General features: G+C 41.4%; 1 protein-coding gene across 1 annotated transcript; it reads left to right on the top strand.

Moving 5' to 3' along the window:
- The first annotated feature begins 1622 nt into the window (after nucleotides 1-1622).
- LOC110978619 (PHD finger-like domain-containing protein 5A) lies at nucleotides 1623-9165 on the top strand. The gene is made up of 3 exons (XM_022233741.2): nucleotides 1623-1746; nucleotides 7795-7985; nucleotides 8157-9165. The coding sequence occupies exons 1-3, from the start codon at nucleotides 1695-1697 to the stop codon at nucleotides 8244-8246; spliced, it is 333 nt and encodes a 110-aa protein (XP_022089433.1). The 5' UTR covers nucleotides 1623-1694; the 3' UTR covers nucleotides 8247-9165.
- Nucleotides 9166-11115: the final 1950 nt, after the last annotated feature.

Here is an 11115-nt window from a genome sequence, read left to right as displayed (position 1 = left end):
TCAAGTTCATTCTGCGCATGACAGTTTCTGTACTTCGGTGTCGAGTAACGAGCAAATTCAGCTCAGCTAGAATGTTAAAAACATCTCAACATCGTTGCTCACGTACGTGCCATTTGGTCGTCTTTATGCAGGATGATACATGCATTCTCTCTCCACAGCCAACAACTCAAATATGCCGTTGACTACACAGCGAGCTGATGAGTGATGTTACCGTAACGCACGCACGCGCGCCTTCACGTGTGGGAATTACCCAAGACACTTGACGTGCATATCTCTGTTGTCATTAACAGTCAGATTATCCTCCCTGCCTCTTCCTACTCACTGACTCCATCTTAATGATGTCTGTTCCGTAGGGCGAAGCGGCAGCTCAAGACTCGTGCAGCGGAAACCCCATCACGCACCTTATATCACTAATTAGATCTTCCCGAGTGCTTGCATCTTATTCATGTCCTGTCGTCAAGACGATGAGTAAAGGATAGGAGTGAACATCAAACACAATCCTAGGTGGATTTTGGAGATCTTAAATAATGTACCATTATAAACAGAATAAATATCAAGAAGCCAGCAAATCTGTGAAAAAAAGAAAACAAACCAGCTTTTCACATTAATACCTGCTTCAGAGAGACGGAGGGATAGCTTTGTTTTTTTGTCCCCCAGTCTTTAGTTTCTTTTAACATTTTCTTCTCGAATAAAGGTAAATTAAAAAAGAAAAAACCCAAGCATGAAAACGAAAAAGTAGTCAACAAATCAGAGTTGTAATGACTCAAGTCAATGACTCGACTCGAGTCGCATTTTTGGGCGACTCGACTCGAGTCCCTGGAGATAAATGACTTGACTCGACTCGAGTCTCTGCTGTAAAACGACTCGACTCGAGTCACATAAATCAGTGACTCGTTACAACTCTGCATTATGGGAGAATCTGGGAGAGCTAGCTTGCAATTCGAGTGCTGAAAGAAAACAGGTAACTTCCGGGCTGAGAGGTGACAGAAAAGAACGTAATGTCTCATGATTTTTCAATCACACACGTGACAACGTCGACGCAAGTCAAATATCCACACAGGTTTATCAACCCTTCGTCCAGCTACTGGATGTTGGAGGCCTTTATTGGCTCCCTTCATAATAATACCCCTTACAGGAAACGGTAGCTAGTTATGGACACATCCAAAAGAGGTTAGATAGAGTATTCCTTATTTATCAGTCATGCGCAGTATTTATGTTCTCAGTATAAATCATGCGTGCTTGTGATGAGTAACACGCATGCGTACGGGTCTATTATAATTACCCCTAGGGAAAAAACTTACGCAGCCCGCTGTGCGTACTGGGTTTATATATGGCCTTTTTCCGATACTCGACCGCGGCTCCGTTCAGGCCTTAACTGTTCTTTTACTAGCTGACTTTGAAGTTGTAAGTGCAATAGCAAGTTTGATAGTCGCACAAAACATTCAGTAAGATGCAAAAGGCCAAACGTTACAGTTCTTTAATTTAATTAAAACGCGTCAGGTCCACAATCGGGGATTGGTTTCGGATACGACCGACCTGATAGGGAGGCGAATTGAGTACTAGAAAACGGCATGTATCTGTGGGCCCCGGCCGCGCCGTGTGGGCGCGATGTACACACGGCGAATCGAAAAGCTCGTTGATAGAGGGCGGTATACACGAGCAACGATACCCACGCGTTTCCAGAAATTTTCAACATGGCCAAACATCATCCAGATTTGATTTTCTGTAGGAAGCAGGCTGGCGTTGGTAAGTTCTTGTACTTGTAAATCAGCAACTGGCCTTCAGGGTGAAGGATGAAAGAATTGTACGAAAGATGAGCACAAATGGGATTGTAAATTGAAGGGACAGTGGACGAAATTTGCTGACGAAGTTCGTCACAACTTGGTCAGTGTGATTCTACCTCCATGGTCAGTGCTAGCCCCACTAGTGTGGCACGGACTCGCGCTCCCGATCCATCCTTAGCCACACATCCGTATGCGCAAATCGTGTTGGCGTACTGAACATTCTCGGTGCACCCACTTATCATGGTGGGCGCGATTTCTTTTGCACACGAACATGATCCTTGACCTTTCCGTTTTCTTAAACCATTTATTGAATGATTTCACTCACATTATTCAAGTATTTTCCAGTCTTTTTGCCTTTGTCCATTCAATCTAGTAATGGGCTCGCTCAGTCGCCATCTTTAAATTAAGATCGTTGAACAATACGCCACTTGACCTCTCATCGTCTCGACGGCTCTTCCATGTCAAGACATCTAAACTGCTGCCAAAGTTTTGGAAGAGCCCATTGGTACATGTATCTTATCGCCCAGTCCGTTTTTACATATGTCTTGACATGGAAGACACTTAAACTCTTCGCAAAGACAGCTCATATGTCATTCACAAGTGCTTTGTACCCCAATTTTAATGCTGTGTTGAAATTACTAAATTTATAAGCCTGCAGACAACGTATTTTGTAGGACATTTAGCACAACTCCACTCTTTCCATGCTTTCTGTCATGAATGATCTACATTCGTCTAGTACGCGTACTTGCATATGGGCAAAATGAATAGTACCTGACCCCCCTTATGCATGCATGGATGAGTCATGGGCGTGAAGAAATCAGAGATAAGGCTGTGTCCGAACCAGGCTTCCAAAGCTACGGCTACATGTAGGTCTGTTGTCTGCGCGTCACTAAGCATTTCCAATGGAGCGAAGACCTAGACCTACATGTAGCTCTAGACAGCATAACTGACACAATGGGGGCCGAGCTTGGAGGCCATTTTGGCATGTGTAAATCCGTACTACGAAATGAACATACATGTAGATCATTCGCAAATCGTGATGGATCGTGGGCAATTTCAACAACGTATGTATGGAATTAGGGATATAATGCACTTGCGAATGACATTAAAGCTTTCTTCGTCAGGTAAAAATGTGAAAAAAACATTGAAAATTATGTCGCATTATAGGAGGACTTTTATACCCTGGATGTTAGTCACAATGCAATGTAGAGGATGTCCAACCTAGGCTAGGCCAGTGTTTGTTAGCGTGGTTAGGTGCTGTTGTCATCAAGTCATTGTTAAGCCTCAGCTGCAGCGTATGTCTCAACTATCTAAAATATGGCACATTATGTATGACATGACTACGTAAACAATATGAATTTGACACATGCTGGCACATGCACACTGGACCTCTGTCTTTAGTTGGGCGGGTCCAACTATAGCACTATAGTTGGGACGGTCCCAACTATACATGTACATGTAGTTGGGACGGTCCCAACTATACATGTACATGTAGTTTGGACAGTCCCAACTATACATGTAGTTTGGACGGTCCCAACTATACATGTAGTTTGGACGGTCCCAATTATACATGTAGTTGGGATAGATGCTATCGTTGGGGCATAACATCATCATGTACATGTATGATTTAGGCCTTGCATAAAGAAAGCCTAGGCCCTACCCTAAATTCTGGCATATAAATATTCACGCATCCAACTTACTCGTGAAACTCTTGAATAAAATTATACATTGACGTTAACTTACTGTCGATGATCGATTGTCACTTCGGCCTTTTTCTTTCTGCAGTTATGTGCAAATTAAAACTTTTCTAGTGAGAATCCAGGAAAAAGGAATTCTAAATCCTAAACGTTAAAGTAAATAATAAATTTCCCACTGAAATTTATCCAGGCCCAGGCGCCAACCTATGCCCTCTTGGCCTACTGTCCATACAAAACTTCACTCTGGTTTCTTCCATCTTGCACAAGTGTAAATTTGCAACTCTAGTCACTAGTCGGTCACCAACTAAAATGTTAAGGTACTTACGTGTGCATTCCTCATGACACTGACCATGATTGGCACAGAGCTCATCGCATTGACTATAATTGGTGATGAGTCTGCTTGCCCTGTCGTTGCATTTTATTGATTTTCTTCCATTTTCTACATTTTCATACAAATTTTTTTTTACATACTCTCCACTTCAATAAAGAACACATTCAAGCTGTTTTGAAAGCAAATTCATTACCTATCAACAATTGGCCATTAACTATTAGATTGACAAACAGCACATGTACGAGTGGGAATGTGGTTTTTGCATAAGACAAGGTTCCGGATTATACAAGATAATTAAGTAAGACCCTCATATTAATGAGAGTTGACTGTAGTATAGTCTAAGTGGAGTAGACTTTCGTCAAAACCGTTGGTACAAATATAGTTTTCCTTCACTGATGTTTGGACCCTTGCTTTCAGCCATGCTAGACAACAAATACTGATCTTGGTTTCCTTTGACGCAGTCTTTAACACCAGCTAGTATTTCTCCTTGAAGAAATTCTGTTGTCTGTTGCATTCCTTTTTCTTTCCTTTTTTTTCCCCGGGTAACTCATTTATTTCTCTTTCTTCAGTTCACATTCACATAACACAAGATACACTAGATTGTTCTGAACATTATGAAAACTAGATATGGAAAAGTAATCACCAAAATTAGTGTCGCGGTACCCTCACTCTTGAAAAAGTCTAGAGCATAAGTCCCACTTTGAACTAAATCTTCGATTATCACTGTTTACGATAGATGAAGGTTTTTCACAGAGATAGTACAACTTAATCTCCTTTTTAAAACTAAGATAGAGGGGAGCCTGTTGTTCATCTTTGCTCTATAGATATGGAATCTAGCACAAAGAATTATTAAATTAAGACATTCTAAAGTAACATTAATATTACCAAATAGCATAGTCTGATTGACCAAGTACAAACTTATACATGTTTTCTCCTTAATCCACAAAACTAGAGAGGTCCAGAAGTTTCCTGAATAAGTACAGCTACAGAAAAGATGAATTAGGCATCCTTCCTCAGTTTTACAAAAAGTTCAAGTGTTGGAATCAGCCTTGTTGATTTTGAAAAGAAATGAATTTGTACCCAGTATTCTATGAATTAGACAAAATTGAAACCATCTTAATTTTGTGCATGCGGCTAGCCTGGCCTCTAGCTGTTTCTAACCCTCCACAAGTTTTGCCAGCGTAGACCTGATGAACACCTTGAACTCCTGGGAGCTGGGGCCCAAGGGCCCCTTTTTCACTGGAGTCGTCAGAAATCATCTCCTCGGGAGGCAATGGGCATTCGTCCGGCAGGAGATGCACTTGCGCCAGTCTTGTTTCCACCACGTTCAGGCAGCATTGCAGGCTGTTCTCGGTCGAGTGAGCTTGAATATACGGGAGCCCCGTGAGCATACATCTTACTCCGACGGCGTCATCAGTTGCATCATGTCGCATTATAGGATGACCTTTATACCCTGGATGTTAGTCACAATGCAATGTAGACAACGTCCAACCTTGCCTAGGCCAGTGTTTGTTAGCGTGGTTAGGTGCTATTTTTGAAGAAAACATTTTCTTTGTTTACTAGTGCAGTGGACATTTCTCTCTCAACCTCTTATAGTGAAGAGCAACAAACTATTTAGGCCCCTTAATTTGATCACATTAACAAAGAGGGGATTATTGTTTCAGGTTTTAAATCTGTATCAGGCCCAAACTTGTTTGGGCAAAAAATTTCATGAAGATTTTGCCGGCCATTGATCACATGCATGCATGGTCTTTTTCCTTGAAAACAGCAACAACGATGACCGATCGCTGTTTTTCTCCTAGTAAGTGTCAAATCAGCCCTTAAGAACAGAATGTCTGCGCTAGCCTTTTAAGTGTAGAATCCTCACTTACGAAGCTTATGAAATAGATTCTGTGCTAATGGTGCCTCACAAATGCAAAATTCCACAGTAAGCAGTGCCGTGAAATTGGGCCCTGTTCTAGTCTTGTCCAATTCTGCCATATAAACTGATTGCCTGTACTTCTGCCTTTATATTGGTTTTCCATATCATCCATGAAATACCACATGAGAAAACTCTCACTTTCTAGAATCTTTTTACACTTAAAAAAGTATCAGAAGGCAAAAAAATTGTGGAATACACAAGAAAATTATAGTCATTCAACATGCCTGTCCCATTTGGGTCAAACGGAGGTCACACAGACTCAAGCTACTGGTAATGTACATACCAGTAGCAATTCCACCTTGTGTGCGTTTACATGTCTATGCGTTTTCACACTAAGGCCTCTCAACCCAGGTTGAACTCAACCCTGGGAGAGCCGATGGTAGCCCATTCAACCCTGCATTATTTCACACTTGTTTCATGTGAATTAGGCTTATCAGGGTGAGTTCAACCCAGACACAAGCACAAACAATTTTTAACCCGGGTCGAAAATCTCAACCCTGGTTCGGAGCAGGGTTGAGTTCAACCCGGGCTGAAGTCAATCTCAGGGTTTACGCAGGGTCGAAATTTTTCAAGTGTGAATCGCCATTCGTTTTCAACCCAGCTTCAACCCTGTGTCAACCCCGAGATTTGTCTAGTGTGAAAAGGCCTTATGTGAGTTTGTTTTTGCATTCAATTGGGGACCCTGAAACATAGAGGACAATAAGGTCCCCGATTGACAGAGGGTCCCCGATTGACAACTGTGTACAAAACATATGGGTGGTCTTCTAAAAAAGTTAAAGTACAAACAAAAGAGGAACAATAGGGGGTCCCCAGTCGCAGGCAAATACACACTTGGGTGTGTGTGTAATGTATATTGTGTACATGTAACACCATGATGTACATCATCTCATTTAGTATCAAACAGGTATCCATTCCAGTCTGGGCCCAGCCCAACCCTTACGTAGGGAGGGGTTAGGGATGATGATGTGGCTGAATGGGATAGAGATTTGATGGTACCAGTACATGTGTGGTGGGGATTCAGTGAGATAGGGTGAAGTGTGAATTTGGTAGTGTTGTACAGTGCACATGTATAATGTACATGTATGTATTCACTGTACATGTACATGTATGCATTCACTATACATGTACTTGTACTTAATGCACATGTGCAAGTTTTCAGTCTTCGATGTTTTAGACAAGCGTCCATTCCCTTTTGAGCCCAGTCCAACCTATTGGATGGGGATTGTTGGGTTGGGTCGAGATAAGGGTTGTGGGATTGGGTTGTACCTAGACAGGATGGGGATCTGAGGGGATTTGATGGTATGCAGTGGGAATTACATGTATGTCTAAGATGAGATGGGAATTTGCTAGTGTGGGATGGTGGGGATATGTTGAGATTGGTGGGTTTAGGCAGTGATAGTAGTTGGATAAAGATTGTGCATTTTTAAACATTTTTGTATTTGTAATGCTTAATATTTACCTTGGATGTGATAAAACAAGTGAATATTCAATACATTTAACATAGCCATAAGTTTTTCAGAAAGAGATTGATAAATATTATTTATAGGTCACTGTACTTGTAGCAAAACAGGGGAGTCAGGTTGGTGTAATGGTTCTTTCCTGGCCTCCCATCACTGCAGTCCGGGTTCGAATCCCAGCTTGATCCGTATGTTTGTTTTTAGTCCCTACCTGATTCCGTGGGTTTTACCCAGAATATTCCTTTGGGGTTTTCCTCCCACTACTTAAACTGTAACTGCTTCTCATTGTCTCCTCGCTACTGGTTTCTTCGGACTCGCAAGCTACAGTGCCTAGGGCGCTTTTGAGGAGTCCTTGGCATCATTACCAGAAATGACTAATAATAATGATATCGAAGAAAATACAAAGTTTCATGTGTTTGTCTTAATGAATTGATTTGCATAAAGATGTAGCATTGAGCCATGACAGCTTCACTCTTCTAGTTTGAAGTCTTTATGACAGTGCCAAAGTACAGTAATGTATTTCCCAAATATTTTACAACCTGTGGCATTTTCCTGTAACTAATTCATTTTCCATTCTCACATTTTTTTATCTCTTTACTACCAGCCATTGGCAGATTGTGTGAAAAGTGTGATGGCAAGTGCGTCATCTGTGACTCGTATGTGCGTCCCTGTACGCTGGTGCGTATATGTGATGAGTGTAATTATGGCTCTTATCAAGGACGATGTGTGATTTGTGGAGGGCCAGGGGTGTCAGATGCTTACTACTGCAAAGAGTGTACAATACAGGAAAAAGACGTAAGTATCCTGGTCCCAAACCCAAGACAAATTTAATGTCTGGTATGGTGTTTGACTTTGAGCGAGATTTTTTTTCCTGATTCCATGATCAAACTGAAAACAAATTCTCTTAGAAGAGCCACAGACAGAGCTGGACCGATCTTAACTTTGTCTTTTGCTTTTGCTCAACAGCGAGATGGCTGTCCCAAAATTGTCAATTTGGGCAGTTCCAAGACCGATTTGTTCTACGAAAGGAAGAAGTATGGCTTTAAGAAGAGATGACATCACTTCAGAGACACAGCCGTTTTGACCAACATTAGGAACCTGTAAACCAAATAATGTGGTATTAACAGTTATTATCAAACATGCAATCCAAGTAATGCACCATGACCGTGGAGGAATAATATTTAATCAGTGAGCCCCAACTCGTAGGGACCATCAACAGATCAATGAGCTACAACTTTTGGGAAAAGTGGAACAGTTGGCCCGAACTCTTAAAATATCAAATGTTCCCACTCTCAAGTGTTTTGGTTGCTTGGTACTCCATCAGGTCTTGAATGACCAGATTCTCTCTAGACAGCAGTACAAAGCTAGGCTGACATCAGACTGTGCCAAGATTTTCATGGACAATTTAGAGCTTGACCCTTCAGTTTTTCTATTGACATGTACCTGCGTAGTTTTTATAAGGGCACTTCACACTGATGAGGTACAATCGGCTACATATTGGGGATGGAATGGAGAGGATGACACCGTAGGGCACAGCAAAGCAAGATATTTTGTTCCACGTTTTCCAAGGCCTTATAATTATCATCTGTACAAAATAGAAGATTTGTCTCTGTACTTCATAACATAACTTACATAACATGGAAAGAATTTTTTGCTACAAAGAGACAGGACGTTTATTATCATTTGCATGAAGTTAGCCAAATTGCATTTTGTTTAAATTGTAAGCTATTTAGGATAACTAACATCTAAAATAAGCACCGTTCTCTTAGTTTGAAGACACTTACCGGTATGTGTAACATACATGTAGGCCTACTGTACATGACATGGACGGAAATTTGTGACAAATTTCTGCCTATGTTACGTTCATAATATTTTGAACATAACACCCTGCTGTGACATGTAAAAAATTGCTTTGGATTTTTGCAGGAAACATTATTGTAGGGAGAGGAATTAAAAAGGACAGGATTTTGTGAAATATTTCTATTGTAATTTTTATTGTATCAGTATTAACATATTCTTGGTCCATGTTACATGCATTGCATCCTGTTTCTGAAGAAAGCAAACATATCCTGTAACAGTGAGCTCAGTTTTTCAACTGTGGAGCAAGAATTTACTGGTGCAAGGGGAAAATGGGACCTGTCGCTTGATATTATCCTGATTTATTTCCCAACCCTACACAATTGTATCCTATTGTGAAAAGACCCATTGTATTTGGCGTGCATAATTTGTCTAAAGATGATAGAAATTCTCGTAGATTTGGCATGTGTGCATGGGCATAAACAGAATTACGTGATGAAGCTTTCTTATTTTGTGCAGCTTTCTCTTGGTTCTTGGTTGTCTTGGTTGTGCTGAAAAGAACAAAAATTCTTTTAAGCATTTGAAATTTGTTGTGCTATGCCAGACAACTGAGGGCGCTGGTGCTGTGTCGCGGTGTCAGATTCCGTTTGGTTAGTATTTTTCAGGTACTGTACTGGTATCTCACCGTTCCCCAATTGAAAGTGAGAAAACGCATAACACAAGAAAATACCATTATGGATCTGTCAAACAACAAAAGCCCCGTGTATTTATAACAGTATTTTCATGTCATATCGGTATATTATTTTATTTAGTGACGATAGATATTTTGCCCCTAACTCAACTCGCCATTGAACGTGTAATACGCCACTTATGTACATGTACACGTGCAAAGTTCAGACAGATGATGAAAGGCCTCTGAAAATTGTGACGCAAGAAGCGGAGTTCATCAATGAGTTTGTATGTGCCTTGGGTATAAGCCCAGTAATTATGTAACTGGGAGGCGAGGGGCAACCCCTCAAATTGAAGGTATTTCTACACGCGAAAAACGCTTGCACGAACACCACGTGGATGACGTGAAGTGATCGTCCGCCACGCCTAGACAGAAGGCGCGTTTGAGGCCTCAGGCGTTCACACCTCGTTCATTCTTTGGATATCTGTGAATTCATCGCGTTTCCTCATAGCAACTAGACCGTTATCTTGATGAAGCACAAACGTCCTAAAATTCGGCAACTTTGCCAACAGTGAGCACTTTTTCAACTTAATTGATTACTTACGTCTTTCCAGAGTCGCATCTTAAACTACATGTACATTTCATGGTCCGCGCGGTACCCGACTTTGGGTAGATTTACCCCACGGTGTTATACAGGGTGTCCCAGAAAAAAAAAGCAAAAAAAGGGGTTAATATGCCCAAACCATGAGATATGATTAAAATGTATAAGGGTCTCCGAAAAGTCGAAGCTGTATTCTTTCTAATGATACCTTGATGGTATCCCTCCTGTCATGCATGACTGAACACCATTGTCTTGAAAATGGGGCATCCGAACTCAGTTGTAACACTTTGGATAAACCAGCGAATGAGGTTGTCCGCTGTCACGCTTGTCCTGGTTGAAATGGACAACAACAGGTCATGTTAATGAGGGAAGATTGCCTTTTGCCACTTTCAAGTTATGCAATAATCTGGTTTAAATGTGTTGACTTGCCCCGAGGTAGGCCAGGGCTTGGCCCAGGCTTTAAGTGCATTTGGTTTCCAGTTCATACTCGCTCTCGCAGGTTTCCTCCGGGTACTTCAGTTTCCTCCTGCCTCTAAAACTGGACCTTCTTTCTAACTCCGTAATGTGATGCTGATTAATAAAGTGTATGAATAAACGTACAGTTATTGGCGCAAATAGCCTGAGTTGCGGAAAGCGCCATTAAAACAAAACAACAACAACAACATGCAGTGCAGTGTTGAAAAGTGTTCGAAGCAGGCAGTAAGTCTGCAACATGGTGCAACTTACTAAAGAGCAAAGAGTGTTTGTCGTGACAAAATTTCTTGGAAACAAGAGCTTTCAAGCCACCCAAGCTGCGTTTAAGGAAGCCTTCCCTGATAGGGATCCACCGACAAAATCGACCATCTGGGAAAATGTGC

Source organism: Acanthaster planci, linkage group LG07 (genome assembly GCF_054643075.1).
Source record: "Acanthaster planci isolate LZ-2023a linkage group LG07, COTS_SCS, whole genome shotgun sequence".
NCBI lineage: Eukaryota > Metazoa > Echinodermata > Asteroidea > Valvatida > Acanthasteridae > Acanthaster > Acanthaster planci.
This window is presented reverse-complemented; position numbering and strand designations above follow the sequence as displayed.